The sequence below is a fragment of the Lissotriton helveticus genome, chromosome 12 (assembly GCF_964261635.1).
Source record: "Lissotriton helveticus chromosome 12, aLisHel1.1, whole genome shotgun sequence".
NCBI classification, from domain to species: domain Eukaryota; kingdom Metazoa; phylum Chordata; class Amphibia; order Caudata; family Salamandridae; genus Lissotriton; species Lissotriton helveticus.
Genome location: NC_136073.1, coordinates 6,015,853 through 6,032,090, shown reverse-complemented (window position 1 = coordinate 6,032,090; position 16,238 = coordinate 6,015,853). Strand labels below are relative to the sequence as shown.

The 16,238-nt window shown below is 50.2% G+C and overlaps 1 protein-coding gene across 2 annotated transcripts in view; it reads right to left on the bottom strand.

The window, feature by feature from the left end:
- Nucleotides 1–277: 277 nt before the first annotated feature.
- The window catches only part of CBARP (CACN subunit beta associated regulatory protein), a 49,591-nt gene continuing 33,630 nt past the window's right edge, over nt 278–16,238 (bottom strand). For both annotated transcript variants that reach the window (XM_078670973.1, XM_078670974.1), the window contains exons 8-9: nt 11,592–11,772; nt 278–3,469 (exon numbers count right to left, since the gene is read on the bottom strand). In XM_078670973.1, the coding sequence (XP_078527099.1) occupies nt 2,185–3,469; nt 11,592–11,772 (1,466 nt within the window). In that variant the 3' untranslated portion in view covers nt 278–2,184. The remainder of the gene's footprint in view (nt 3,470–11,591; nt 11,773–16,238) is intronic.

Sequence of the window (16,238 nt, the reverse complement as noted above, 5' to 3'; positions counted from 1 at the left end):
TGTTGGGGCCGTCGTACGGCACGTGCTGCCCCGGAGGAGCATGGGAGCGTTTTCTGTGGGTGCTGCCTCCAGGAATGGGGCTATGCTTCAAAAAAGTACCTTCTCCGTACGGGAGGGGCACCAGTGGTCCTAATGCTCTACGGGGTGGAGGGTATGTGATTTCGCTCTTCACTTCTCATCGCCACACCGTACCGGAGCATTTAACGCTTCTCGCAGAAGGGTTACGGATGAGTTGGCAGAAGCCGGCACAGTTTCTTCCCAGATTAAAGTCTTGGAGTCACACACATAGCTTTCATATTTATTTTTTGAAAAACTTCACAGAAATGAAAAAGTGAATGATATATCTGAAAATACAATAATAATAAATAACCTGAAAACAACAAATAAGCCTCTGGGGTGTTGCCTGCCCCGTAGGAAGACTCCTTTCCAGACAATGTTCAATGCGATGGCAGGCGGCCGCTCTCCGATGCCCTGGAGGGGGGTCACCGAGAGGGTCTCATGAGGGAGTGGCACGAATGGAGATCAGCGTTGGTTTCTCATGCCCTTATGAGGTGTGGGACCCACAAATGGTCAACTAAACTGCTACATACTGATGCGCCCCCAAAGAATCCCTCTATTTGCCCCGATGAGCTCCAAGCTGGGGCGGAAGTTTGCGATGAGAAGCCCGCAAGTGTAGGCCACAGTGATGCAAGGACAGGGATTTATCCAGAGTGGGGACAGCCCACGAGGAGGTGGCGAGACTTCAGAACAGGGAAGGGTTGGTGATGTCGGTGCAAGGCTAGTGTATGCACTGCCCTGTGGCTTTCAAGGCCACTGGCCTGACATGTAACTCCCTCAACCCAGGCCAGCTGGCCGTACAAAGACACTGAACGGTCCTGAACCTCTCCTTCAGATGACCCGTCTCTAGACAGAACCGTCCGGCTCATTCGCTAACGAGAGCAGCGGATTAGTTTGGTGATTCTGAGAGAGCTCTGGATAACTGGGGTGAGGGGGCTTGTTGGTGCTTCAAAGAGATGGTGTTAGGAGGAGGTGGTATTGGAGCAGAATCTCAAGTGCGTGCGAGTCGTTCCCGCCTGGTGGACACCCTGAAACCCACAACCACGGAGACCCTCTTTCATATCCGTGTGACAGCAGCGTGGCAATGTCCCATTGGCTAGCATGAGGGGCCTGGACTCCCACTTATGTCCGCACAAACCCGCCCATGACCGCCCAAGTACGTCTTCCGAGATCACGCAAGTGGGGCAAGACTGGGAACGCCCTATGTGTGCTAGTGTAGACCAGCTTGTGTCCTTCCATGGGCACAAGCCGTGGATGTTCATTGCCTCTCATGGGGCTTCTAACCGACATCAAACCTGGATGCCCCACGTAAGTTAGCACCGCCTGACCCATGACCTCCCACCGACTCGAGCTCTGGCCCTCCCATGGGTCGCGGCTGCACAGAGAGCTCTCTAGCAGTCATGTGCTTGCTTGTTGGACAGTGAGTTGTGGGAGGATTGCATTAACTTTATTGCTTGCAAATATTTTCCAGGAGAGAGCTGGTGTGAGCACACAAGTGTGTCTGCATGGTCACACCAGTGGCTCTTTGTGTTGTCGTGTGGTCTTGCCTGACGCTAGGGTTATTTCATTTCCTGTGAGACGTGCATGGCTGTTCATGTTTGTACGAGTGTGCAAGACCGTGCAAGTGAACTGCTGTGTGTGTGTGTGTGCTAGTGGCTGTCCGTGTCTGGAACGGCAGGCGTGTCCACAGGTCAGCGTGATTGCAGAGATGCAGAATGGTGTATCAGGCTGTATTGGAATACAGTGATGTGTGTGGGTGCTGAAGGTATGTGTACTGGTGTCAGACTTTATTTGTCCAATTGTGTGTGATCGCAGATGTGCAGTGGTGTTGGTGCATGTGTCTAACTGCCTGTGTGCATTGGCAGTGCATGCATGATTGCGTGCAAAGATGTCGACAGATTGTCAGGTGTGGGGAGCCCAGTGCCTGCCCCACCTTCTCTCCAAGAGGCCTCTGATAGGTTCTGCGGTTGACACGATTCTCTGGTCATGCAGCGTTCCTAGTGCCTACTTTTCCCTCCTTACCCACTGACGCCTTTGCTGGTGCAGTAAACCCCAGGCAGATGGCCGCTTGGCCACCTCAGACGCTTCCAGCCTAACCTACAGGAATCAAAGCTCGCCAGGCCCCTCTTAGACAGGGCTGTGGTCTGGGGAGATGTGTGCCACTGTGACCAGGTACTCTGGGGTGTCTCGAGACTTGCGTAGATTGCAGTAGAGCCTGTCTTCGATGCTCGTGCTTATTTTGTCCATCAACTCTGCCCCGATGGTCTGGGGCCCATAGCCCAGGTGCTCGTCAGACCCTGGAGAGCTGCTGAAGGTGCCGAGGCCTTGCCTGGCGCTGCCCAGGTCGGTGGTCTCTGCAGAGTCTGTTAAGCTCGCGGGCTCGCTGGGCTCCTCTTCGATGACTTGGATCTTCTCTTCCAGCTCCAGTGCTTGTGTCAAGGGTCGGGACTCTGTTTTGCCGGCACTTGCCAGCAGAGGAAGCTCGATGGAGCCACCTCCGTCCCCTGATTCCTCATCGGCAGTGCTGACTATGCGGGGCAGTGTGCTGTGGTACCGATTGTCCAAGGGGTAGTTGACACTATCTCCCCTGCGCAGGGGAGTGCGGTGCCTCTCCAGTGCCGGAGGATAGCGGACCCCAGGGTCACTGTACTGCTTAGTCCGCTGCCACTGTTTGCGCAGATGGACACGCGAGCGGTGCTTGGACCGCAGCGGCGAGTCGTCGAACTGTGGGTCGTGCCTTAGGAACTCGTTGAATAGGGCGTCTGTCTTCTCATCTATACTGTAGTCCCGCCGCTGCAACGTTTCTCTGGGCGGCAGCATCTGCCCGTATGGCGACAGCCCCATAGGGGCGTCCGCGCCACCTCCCGCCGCCCCTTCGTCTTCCAGCTCCTCGTTCAACACCTTGGAATCAAAGCTGGCAAACACTGTGCCCTTTCGGCCGGCATGGGTGAAGAAGAGCCTCTTCTCAGAAGCCGTCCTCTCCTTTGCCCCCAGCACCCTGATGTCCTCGGGCAGGCGACTTGGGGTCTCGATGGATGCATAGCCACTGTCCATTTGTAGAAGCTTACGCGTGCTAAGGTCGCCATCACCGCCTCGCTCCGACTCGAGGCTCTCTTGCTTGCATGACCGCTCGGATGGTGGGGGCTTCTCCAAGAATACGTCCCCATCATCAGCAGGGTCCTGGGAAGCGAAACTGGGGACTCCGCTGAGCGAGCTGATGCTCTCTGCGTCACTGCGCACGGAATCCCTGTCGTTGTTGCTGCTGCTCTGGTCAGACGTGGCGTTGAGCTCCAGGGAGGCCCGCAGACTCCAGATATCGCGATAGGTGGTCTGTGGCTCGGCTGCTCCCCCACCACCTCTCTCCGCACCATCACTGCTTCCACTGCTCCCCACCGCCTCCGCTGCTTCTAATCTGCAAGAGATATCATGCGCATGTTCAGTCAGTAAAACAGTCAAAGCCTACAACTGGATTTATCCACCATGCAGGTATCAGGACAGCAGATAAGAGGCGTATCCTGGAAGACTCGTACGGAGCTGGCTCAACGCGGCAGGGCTCGTGCTGAGTACCTTTGATCGAATCCCTTGTACATGCAGGGCTCGAGTCGTGGTACCACGCGGGTGGACGGCGTCCTTCCACTTATTTTAGCTTATTTAACCGGGTGGACGCCGTCCCCCCTGCTGGACTGGACAATTATGGCGTTACTTACCGGACCGGCCGCTCCATTCGATCTCCCAACCTTAACGTACTTCATACATACGTTCACTCAGTTTCTTATTTCCTTTAGAACCATGTCCAACTCCCCCCCCCTTAATTCACACTACTTTGACCCAGCGTTGCGCTCCACATTAGCAACGCTTTACAGAGTTGCAAATGAAGCGCACATCTGTTTTCTCGTCTTTCTTGGAACAACATGGTTTCCCTTAGGAGGGGAATTGCTGCATATCCTATGAGTGTTTTCTTTTCCATTGATTGAAGTCTATGTTTTTTACCTTTCGTGACGTCACTTCCTGTCGTGACGTCACTTCCTGTCTCTGAGCGTCCCCCCACTTCTTTATTTAGGACTTGTGCCCTGTGTACATGTGTGATCCGAAACTTGACTGAGTCTGGTGGAGATGCATGGACCCCCTCAGGGCAATGGCTACCCTGCTCAACCAGGCTTACGCTCTCGATTACTCAATCAATGAATCACGTGTTTGTTAAGCGCGACTACTCGCCTGTAAGGGTCTCAAGGCGCTGGGGAGGAGGGGAGCTGCAGGGTCCAGTCCATCAAGGAGGGGGTCTGGAAGACTTTATCTGTCTGCGTGCCACGGGAGTCTGACATTTACGTCTCCCAGTTTAATTTGCCTCTAGGTTCAAGTCCCATCATTTACTTCGTCTGAGCTTTTACTTTATCTGTATTTTCAGATTCATTTAATTGTGTTGCACAAAGCCACAGAAAAGCTACGGGTAATATAGCAGTAAGGTTTCAAAATATGACTGCCAGAGTTACTTGTAAAAAGTGCAATTTATTTGCATAACATTTAGAGCTGGGGTTAGAATTGATATAATTAAATTGAAGGAAAATGGGGTATTTAGCTAAATATAGGCTTGGGGCTTTTAAAAAGGTTAAATTTAAGTTCATATATATTGTATTTTAAATTAATTTAATTTAGATTTAGAACTAATGAAATTTACCATAGGTTAGTGTAATTTTATTTACGTTTTATAAAAGTTACCATTTGTGAGGTTAGGGCTTTCGTAAGCATTACAGCAAACTTTTTATTTATTCTCGACTGTCTTCCAGCAGTAGAGGAAATTTGCTAGGACACCTGCGAAGGAGGTATTATTGAAATCTAAAGCCCTCCAAGTACTCTCATTCGTGAAGAATGCCGGGTCACTAAATAAACTCTCTTGACTTACCCAGGGCACTTTGGTCGATCTTGGGGAGTTAACAAGAGGCTTTGGTTAGTGGCTACTACACGATTTACAAATAGACTAAATACCAGTACTATCCCATTTCATGTAAATACATGGAGATTGAATTAGGATTAAAGAACCACTTATCACCAGGTTGAAGTCGGGTTCAGCGTCAAGGTTGAATTCCAGTTTGGGCAAGGTAAGGGTAGTTTCAGTGTTATGGACAGGGTAGACGTAACAATCAGGCCAAGTAATGGAGACGTAGTAAAGGACAAAGTACATACATATAACCTTTGTTTGCTAGTTTCTGTACATTCACGTGGTATTTGACTTCATGCGTTTTTGTCGATGGACTTCTCGTAGAGTCATTCTGGCCTTTTTTCTCTGTAGCGTATTTCCCTGATCAAGTTTTTGTTCCTGGTTTTGCCCCAGCGGGTCTTGGCCCATTTTCTGATTTGCAGAGTTGGGTTTAAACTCTGCCTGTGTGGCCACACAGTCTTCGCTTTGAAAAGCACGTATCTACCCCAACCTGGTGGACCACCAAACCGCTCAAGCGGGGGCAGAGGACTAACAACAGCCCGTCCATGCTGCTTCGGCTGGAAAATGTCATTATAAGTGCGCCAGACTATATGCTTTCAGTGAAGAGACAATAGCTAGGGCCTGTCATGTCTGCCTACTTTTCTTTCTTTCTTCCTAAAAACAAACCACATCTCTGAAAAACAAAGTAATGTCTGGGACATTTCTGCGCTGTTATTTTTGCGATCACCATGTTTAACATGAAGGTCGCGACATCGGTGGGAGGATGTAGGGTAGCCGGTGGCCTTGAGGCGGGCGGGCTAATCACTAATCAAATTCCAATGACCGAGGCAGCAGAGCTTCTGACATGAGAAAGAGAGTGGCGGCCCTCTTCTAACAGGGGTGGGAACTTTGTACGTTTGGGTGAAGCAGCATCTGATGGGTAACAGCTGATGTCCCTCTCCTAACAAACCCTAAATAACTCTTTTATCTTGAGTGATGTTGAGTTTGAACGTTGCACCTGTGATCCAGAGAGAAATGGCAGAAGGGAGCTCTCTTCCTGAGTAGGCACCGGTAGATACCCCGGAAGGGCAGCTGTTCCTTTCTGGGCAACGAAGTCCCTACTAGCCAATGAGCTCTCAGTGCGGAGAGCATGGGAGTATACGTACTGATGCCTGGCCCCTGGCACAAGAGGTGAGCAGACCTTGGACCAGCCTGCGCTTTTTAATACCGCTGTGAATGAAAATCCTGGCTAAACTACAAAGAGAAAGTGTGAACTCTCAAACGGCTGCACTACTTACAGGAAGTGACATCATTATGGGCGGAAGTAATGTGGTTCTTCCTTAAAAACTGCTATTTTATTAAGTGATGTCTTATCTCTTAGTCCTCCGCTCTCTGCCCTAATTGCACACGACTACCCACAACCCTGCCCATTGGAAAGATCAAGAAACTGTCAGACCTAAAACCACAGTGACACTACCTGCGTAAACACTGCGCTGCTCCAAAACCCTTCTACACCCCAGCAGCATCGAGACCCTGTCAGGCTGAGCCAGGACCGCGGCATTCGAACAAATCTGCATGCAGTGTACGTGTGGCGTCAAAGCACATCTACTCCATTCACTCACTCATTCCTTTATCCATTCATTCTGGGGTTGTCAGAGTTATGAGCACACCTGATCTGCTCTCAGAGTTACACACACTCACCTGCCCCATAGCGTCCTCAGGATGAGGCCTGCGGAGACAGCCGCCGGGGTAGTAGTGGGTGGTGGGCACAAGGTGCCCCTGGAAGGGCCTGGCTTAAGGCAAGCCAGGCTGGGGGAGTCAGTTTCTCCACATACAAAGCCCTGGTTGACAAGCGGGCCACAGGGCCTTGTTGATTCCCTCCACTCCCCACCTCGGCATGAGTGGCGACAACCAGATGCCTGCTGGGAAGGCTAAGGGTGTGGACACCCTGCGAAGTCGCATGGACCTGGGATTGTGCGGTGCTTTCTGAGAGCAGATCAGGCAGGGCGTAGAGCAGAGTTGGTCGGAGAGCAGGCTGGGACCCTCCATTGGATGGTCGGTGGATGGCAGGACAATCATTCAGCAGAAATGTGCAAGATGCATGGTCTGTACGAGGAGTACCACTCTGCTGTGTTGTCGCTTATGCTTTAAGACACCTCTTCTGATGAGTTATGGACAGTAGAGGATTGGTAAATAAGACAACAGCGCACCGGTGTCCGTGGTACAGGGGCCGGACCCATAGGGAAGAGGTGTGGTGCAGCAGCCAAGGCGGCTCACAGTTCGATCCCCGGCACCGATGGCAGGTTAGCCCATCACCGTGTGACTCTGGGCAATAGCTCGCTTAACCTTCCCGACGGCCCCCAGTGCCGGGACACCTCGCCTGAAGTAGCTGCACACTTTACAAATGCTGGTATTATTAATATAATTTCAAAAAGGGGGTGGTGATGGACAGAGTATCTGAGTTAATCAGAACACTCCTACCCAGTCAACAGATCAGGGCTTGATCCATCACCGTTTTTTAGCTCACTGCACCATCCCAGTTCAGAACCTGGCTATATGCAAATTAGTCTGTCCCTGGCCCAGTGCATCATGGGAACAGGGCAGACCAAACTACCAAGCCAATTCTTCACTGGAAAGGAAACAAGCTTCCGGGGACCGGTTTCTGGCATTACAGCCGTCTTCGGCCCGGCTTGCTTGAATCCTGATGGTGCAATGAGCAAGGGACTCACGTCTGAGCATACCCTTCCACACTCATGGTGGCCAAAATAATTTCAAAAAGGGGGTGGTGATGGACAGAGTATCTGAGTTAATCAGAACACTATTACCCAGTCAACAGATCAGGGCTTGATCCATCACCGTTTTTTAGCTCACTGCACCATCCCAGTTCAGAACCTGGCTATATGCAAATTAGTCTGTCCCTGGCCCAGTGCATCACGGGAACAGGGCAGACCAAACTACCAAGCCAATTCTTCACTGGAAAGGAAACAAGCTTCCGGGGACCGGTTTCTGGCATTACAGCCGTCTTCGGCCCGGCTTGCTTGAATCCTGATGGTGCAATGAGCAAGGGACTCACGTCTGAGCATACCCTTCCACACTCATGGTGGCCAAAATAATTTCAAAAAGGGGGTGGTGATGGACAGAGTATCTGAGTTAATCAGAACACTCCTACCCAGTCAACAGATCAGGGCTTGATCCATCACCGTTTTTTAGCTCACTGCACCATCCCAGTTCAGAACCTGGCTATATGCAAATTAGTCTGTCCCTGGCCCAGTGCATCACGGGAACAGGGCAGACCAAACTACCAAGCCAATTCTTCACTGGAAAGGAAACAAGCTTCCGGGGACCGGTTTCTGGCATTACAGCCGTCTTCGGCCCGGCTTGCTTGAATCCTGATGGTGCAATGAGCAAGGGACTCACGTCTGAGCATACCCTTCCACACTCATGGTGGCCAAAATAATTTCAAAAAGGGGGTGGTGATGGACAGAGTATCTGAGTTAATCAGAACACTCCTACCCAGTCAACAGATCAGGGCTTGATCCATCACCGTTTTTTAGCTCACTGCACCATCCCAGTTCAGAACCTGGCTATATGCAAATTAGTCTGTCCCTGGCCCAGTGCATCATGGGAACAGGGCAGACCAAACTACCAAGCCAATTCTTCACTGGAAAGGAAACAAGCTTCCGGGGACCGGTTTCTGGCATTACAGCCGTCTTCGGCCCGGCTTGCTTGAATCCTGATGGTGCAATGAGCAAGGGACTCACGTCTGAGCATACCCTTCCACACTCATGGTGGCCAAAATAATTTCAAAAAGGGGGTGGTGATGGACAGAGTATCTGAGTTAATCAGAACACTCCTACCCAGTCAACAGATCAGGGCTTGATCCATCACCGTTTTTTAGCTCACTGCACCATCCCAGTTCAGAACCTGGCTATATGCAAATTAGTCTGTCCCTGGCCCAGTGCATCACGGGAACAGGGCAGACCAAACTACCAAGCCAATTCTTCACTGGAAAGGAAACAAGCTTCCGGGGACCGGTTTCTGGCATTACAGCCGTCTTCGGCCCGGCTTGCTTGAATCCTGATGGTGCAATGAGCAAGGGACTCACGTCTGAGCATACCCTTCCACACTCATGGTGGCCAAAATAATTTCAAAAAGGGGGTGGTGATGGACAGAGTATCTGAGTTAATCAGAACACTCCTACCCAGTCAACAGATCAGGGCTTGATCCATCACCGTTTTTTAGCTCACTGCACCATCCCAGTTCAGAACCTGGCTATATGCAAATTAGTCTGTCCCTGGCCCAGTGCATCATGGGAACAGGGCAGACCAAACTACCAAGCCAATTCTTCACTGGAAAGGAAACAAGCTTCCGGGGACCGGTTTCTGGCATTACAGCCGTCTTCGGCCCGGCTTGCTTGAATCCTGATGGTGCAATGAGCAAGGGACTCACGTCTGAGCATACCCTTCCACACTCATGGTGGCCAAAATAATTTCAAAAAGGGGGTGGTGATGGACAGAGTATCTGAGTTAATCAGAACACTCCTACCCAGTCAACAGATCAGGGCTTGATCCATCACCGTTTTTTAGCTCACTGCACCATCCCAGTTCAGAACCTGGCTATATGCAAATTAGTCTGTCCCTGGCCCAGTGCATCATGGGAACAGGGCAGACCAAACTACCAAGCCAATTCTTCACTGGAAAGGAAACAAGCTTCCGGGGACCGGTTTCTGGCATTACAGCCGTCTTCGGCCCGGCTTGCTTGAATCCTGATGGTGCAATGAGCAAGGGACTCACGTCTGAGCATACCCTTCCACACTCATGGTGGCCAAAATAATTTCAAAAAGGGGGTGGTGATGGACAGAGTATCTGAGTTAATCAGAACACTCCTACCCAGTCAACAGATCAGGGCTTGATCCATCACCGTTTTTTAGCTCACTGCACCATCCCAGTTCAGAACCTGGCTATATGCAAATTAGTCTGTCCCTGGCCCAGTGCATCATGGGAACAGGGCAGACCAAACTACCAAGCCAATTCTTCACTGGAAAGGAAACAAGCTTCCGGGGACCGGTTTCTGGCATTACAGCCGTCTTCGGCCCGGCTTGCTTGAATCCTGATGGTGCAATGAGCAAGGGACTCACGTCTGAGCATACCCTTCCACACTCATGGTGGCCAAAATAATTTCAAAAAGGGGGTGGTGATGGACAGAGTATCTGAGTTAATCAGAACACTCCTACCCAGTCAACAGATCAGGGCTTGATCCATCACCGTTTTTTAGCTCACTGCACCATCCCAGTTCAGAACCTGGCTATATGCAAATTAGTCTGTCCCTGGCCCAGTGCATCATGGGAACAGGGCAGACCAAACTACCAAGCCAATTCTTCACTGGAAAGGAAACAAGCTTCCGGGGACCGGTTTCTGGCATTACAGCCGTCTTCGGCCCGGCTTGCTTGAATCCTGATGGTGCAATGAGCAAGGGACTCACGTCTGAGCATACCCTTCCACACTCATGGTGGCCAAAATAATTTCAAAAAGGGGGTGGTGATGGACAGAGTATCTGAGTTAATCAGAACACTCCTACCCAGTCAACAGATCAGGGCTTGATCCATCACCGTTTTTTAGCTCACTGCACCATCCCAGTTCAGAACCTGGCTATATGCAAATTAGTCTGTCCCTGGCCCAGTGCATCATGGGAACAGGGCAGACCAAACTACCAAGCCAATTCTTCACTGGAAAGGAAACTAGCTTCCGGGGACCGGTTTCTGGCAGGTACCGCTCTAAGTGTACTGGGAATGCTCAGACGTGAGTCCCAGGCACTCCACACCACTGGAATCAAGCTAGCCGGGCTGATGAGAGGTGTTACCTCGAAACCGGGCCGGTCCTCGGATGCTTGTTTCCGTTCTGGGAAGGACATGGCTTTTGTAGTTCGGACTGGACTGTTCCCATGGGGCACAGGGTCAGCGCTGATTTGCATATCGCCATTGTCTAACCCAGGGTGGTGTGGAGTGGAAAAACGATGGATTTGGGCCCAGATCTTTGGACTGGGGTGAATGTGTGACATTGATCCACATTCTGTCCATCATTGTTGTGTTTGCAGGTATTATTAATATAGCGGATGATCTGAATAACCGTTTCATGTGTACGTGAGTTCCATTTCAATAAACTCTTTGTACATTTAGTTTGAGTGGATATTTTTGCGCGGATCCAGAACTCCTGGCGCTACGTTGGCGACTGCAGCAATATAGCGATATCTGGACATGTCCGTGATAGTCCAACAGCAGGCCTGGGGAAGAGGTGGCCACATGTCAGGATGTGCCCAACGTTTGACCTACTCAAGCCCAGCATTTCTACCCTTTCTGACATGTTACTGCAGCCGTACTGGCTTCAATAGGCATATGTCAGACATTTGACGTCATTGCGTCCCAGCCCAAAAGGCCTTCAAGAGAAGCCTCCCCAGCCCCTCCTGCACAGCTGCCCACCGCAGGTGGGTCCTGTTATGTGGAGAAATTGATCTCACCCCAAAACCTGATGTGAAACTCTGCTCTAGGCCGCCTCCTTGGGGAAGGGTGGGTGGGTGCACCTTTCATCCACATCCACATCATCTCTTATCTAATGAAGAATACCTGCCGAGAGAGGGTGGGGGGCTGCTGGGGCGTGGCAGGAAGGGCGCGTCCAGGGGGCGGAAGGCCACATGCTCTGTCCGGGCGATGAACTGGATGATGTCATTCTGGTGGGGGTCGCGGTCCTGCTCCATGCTCTCACTGGCTGCCCGCTGGCGCTGAAACTGGTGCCTCTTGGGAGACCCTGAAAGAGGGGAGAGAAGACAGGTGAGGGTGACTCCAAGCAGCAGGTGGGCATGTGCTGTATGTGAGGACTTCTGTCTCGCCCATCCCCGCCTTGGGCATCTGAAACACCTGCTGCCTCTTGCTCACCTGAGTTGGCCCTGCGTTTGTACTGAACAAGACCCCTGTCTTACGTTAGTCTCAGGAGGGGTCTGCTTTTTAACAGGACCACAGCCTGGGAGATGGGTTTCAAAATGATCCCTACCCTGTTTATGAGCGAGAGAACCGCTGACATGTTTAATAATGAGGCCCCTGCCATGTTATTTAGTCAGGATTGTTGCCATGTTTAATTTTGAGAACCACGCTGTGTTTGAGAGAGAACCACTGTCATGTTTATTTAGGAGGACAGCTGCCATTTTTATTTAGGAGGACAGCTGCCATGTTTGAGAGAGAACAGCTGCCATGTTTATGAGAGAACAGCTGCCATGTTTATGAGAGTGAAACGCTGCCATATTTGATAGAGAATCGCTGCCATGTTTATTTAGGAGTACAGCTGCCATGTTTATGAGAGAGAACCGCTGCCATGTTTAATATTGAGAATCACTGACGTGTTTGAGAGAGAACCGCTGCCATGTTTATTTAGGAGGACAGCTGCCATGTTTATGAGAGCGAACAGCTGCCATGTTTATTTAGGAGTACGGCTGCCATGTTTATGAAGGAACAGCCGCCATATTTGAGAGAGAATCGCTGCCATGTTTATTTAGGAGTACAGCTGCCATGTTTATGAGAGCGAACAGCTGCCATGTTTATGAGAGAGAATCGCTGCCATGCTTATTTAAGAGTACGGCTGCCATGTTTATGAGGGAACAGCCGCCATATTTGAGAGAGAATCGCTGCCATGTTTATTTAGGAGTACAGCTGCCATGTTTGAGAGAGAACAGCTGCCATGTTTATGAGAGAGAATCGCTGCCATGCTTATTTAAGAGTACGGCTGCCATGTTTATGAGGGAACAGCCGCCATATTTGAGAGAGAATCGCTGCCATGTTTATTTAGGAGTACAGCTGCCATGTTTATGAGAGAGAACAGCTGCCATGTTTACGAGAGAGAACCACTGCCATGTTTATGAGAGAACAGCTGCCATGTTTATGAGAGAACAGCTGCCGTGTTTATGAGAGAGAACCGCTGCCATGTTTGAGAGAACAGCTGCCATGTTTATGAGAGAACAGCTGCCATGTTTATGAGAGAACAACTGCCATGTTTGAGAGAACAGCTGCCATGCTTATTTATGAGTACAGCTGCCATGTTTATGAGAGAACAGCTGCCATATTTGAGAGAGAATTGCTGCCATGTTTATTTAGGAGTATAGCTGTCATGTTTATGAGAGAGAACCGCTGCCATGTTTATTTAGGAGGACAGCTGCCTTGTTTATTTAGGAGGGCAGCTGCCATGTTTATTTAGGAGGGCAGCTGCCATGTTTATTTAGGAGGGCAGCTGCCATGTTTATGAGAGAACAGCTGCCATGTTTATTTAAGAGTACAGCTGCCATGTTTGAGAGAACAGCTGCCATGTTTGAGAGATTAGCTACCATGTTTATGAGAGAACAGCTGCCATGTTTATGTGAGAGAACAGCTGCCTTGTTTATGAAAGAGAACAGCTGCCATGCTTATGAGGGAGAACAGCTACCATGTTTAATATTGAGAACCACTGCCGTGTTTGAGTGAGAACCGCTGCCATGTTCATGAGAGAGAACCGCTGCCATGTTTATGAGAGAGAACCACTGCCGTGTTTGAGAGAGAACCGCTGCTATGTTTAATATTGAGAATCACTGCCGCCTTTGAGAGAGAACCGCTGCCATGTTTATTTAGGAAGGCAGCTGCCATGTTTATGAGAGAACAGCTGCCATGTTTATGAGAGAACAGCTGCCATGCTTATTTAAGAGTACAGCTGTCATGTTTATGAGAGAACAGCTGCCATGTTTATGAGAGAGAACAGCTGCCATGTTTATGAGAACAGCTGCCATGTTTATGAGAGAGAACAGCTGCCATGTTTATGAGAACAGCTGCCATGTTTATGAGAGAGAACCGCTGCCGTGTTTGAGAGAGAACCGTTGCCATGTTTATGAGAGAGAACAGCTGCCAAGTTTATGAGAGAGAACAGCTGCCATGTTTATGAGAACAGCTGCCATGTTTATGAGAGAGAACCGCTGCCGTGTTTGAGAGAGAACCACTGCCATGTTTATGAGAGAACAGCTGCCGTGTTTATGAGAGAGAACAGCTGCCATGTTTATGAGAGAACAGCTGCCGTGTTTATGAGAGAGAACAGCTGCCATGTTTATGAGAGAACAGCTGCCGTGTTTATTTAGGAGTACAGCTGCCATGTTTATTTAGGAGTACAGCTGCCATGTTTATGAAAGAACAGCTGCCATGTTTATGAGCGATTAGCTACCATGTTTGAGCGAGAACAGCTGCCATGTTTATGAGAGAACAGCAGCCATGTTTATGAGAGAGAACCGCTGCCATGTTTATGAGAGAGAACCGCTGCCATGTTTATGAGAGAGAACCGCTGCCATGTTTATTTAGGAGTACAGCTGCCATGTTTGAGAGACAACAGCTGTCATGTTTAATATTGAGAACCACTTCCGTGTTTGAGAGAGAACCGCTGCCATGTTTGAGAGAACCGCTGCCATGTTTATGAGAGGGAACCACTGCCATGTTTATGAGAGAGAACAGCTGCCATGTTTATTTAGGAGTACAGCTGTCATGTTTGAGAGACAACAGCTGTCATGTTTATGAGAACAACTGCCATGTTTATGAGAGAACAGCCGCCATGTTTATTAGAGAACAGCTGCCATGTTTATTTAGGAGTACAGCTGCCATGTTTGAGAGAGAACAACTGCCATTGACCACACTCCTGAGGCGGAAGCCGGGAGAGCGCGCAGCGCATTGCATTTGCTTTTTAAAAATTGAAAACTGTCACTGATTTATGTGTGCTAGCTTTTTAAAACTCACCACAGCATTCTGCAACTGCTAACAATCGAGCACTTCACCCAGCTCAGGTAGCGGACCCTAACGCTGCCGGCTGACTCTTAATTGCTCCATTCCTCGGACGCTCGCAGCGCGAGGACTCAGGCCACGCCCACTTGTTTGGCCACGCCCCCCGAGACGACTACTTAAACGCTGAGTAAAAGCGCCAGGTAGCCATTGACCACACTCCTGAGGCGGAAGCCGGGAGAGCGCGCAGCGCATTGCATTTGCTTTTTAAAAATTGAAAACTGTCACTGATTTATGTGTGCTAGCTTTTTAAAACTCACCACAGCATTCTGCAACTGCTAACAATCGAGCACTTCACCCAGCTCAGGTAGCGGACCCTAACGCTGCCGGCTGACTCTTAATTGCTCCATTCCTCGGACGCTCGCAGCGCGAGGACTCAGGCCACGCCCACTTGTTTGGCCACGCCCCCTCCTGTCCCCTCCCTCAATCAACCACCATAAAATGTGCCTATGGCGGAAGCGCAGCGGACGAGCGCAGCGGGAGCGCCGTTTGCGCGCCGAAGGCACGCCTAGGGCAAGCCCGTCTGCGCCCGTCCGCGCCAGACCGAGCCCAGAGCCTATACTCCTGGCCGGTCCCGAAACCCCCCGTATCAAATACTCACAGGAATGAATATGCTACTTACCAGTATGCATCTGTTCTTGGCATGTAGGGCTGCTAACATTCATATCTTAGCATTAGATCGCCGCCTAGTGTTGGGTCCGGATGATCGCACATTGTTGTCCTGGAAGAGTCTTCGAAGTATCCTGAGATAGGTGGCTCCTCCCCTGGACTACAGTGCGCATGGGCATCGGCTCCATCCCCAGATTGTTTTTCGCCATTGTGGCAGAAGATGGAGTGAAAAGTGTAAAGGATGTCCATGCTAATGACTGAATACAATAGTAGATCTGCAGCTGCGACAGGCACCAGGGAGGAGGGTGGGCGATATGAATGTTAGCAGCCCTACATGCCAAGAACAGATGCATACTGGTAAGTAGCATATTCAGTTCGAGGCATGTGGGCTGCTAAATTCATATCTTAGCATAGAATACATAGCAGTCCCTCCATTAAGGGCGGTTGCCCGTGCCAGCTGCAGAAACCTGAAAAAGTGTCTTGAGAACAGCCTGTCCCACAGCAGCTTGCTGCTTGGAATGCACATCAACACAGTAGTGTTTTGTAAAGGTATGTGGTGTAACCCACGTGGCTGCTCTGCAAATGTCCTCTAAAGGAATGTTCCCTAGGAAAGCCATGGATGCCCCCAATTTGCGTGTGGAGTGCGCCCTTGGGGGTATCGTTAACGTGCGCTTGGCCTTGTGATAACAGATTTGGATGCACTTAACAATCCACCTGGCTATTCCTGCTTTGGAAATAGGGTTGCCTTTGTGTTGTGGTGAGAAGGCAACAAAAAGTTGTTTTGTCTTCCTAAAGTGTTGTGTTCTGTCTATGTAGTACATTAACGCC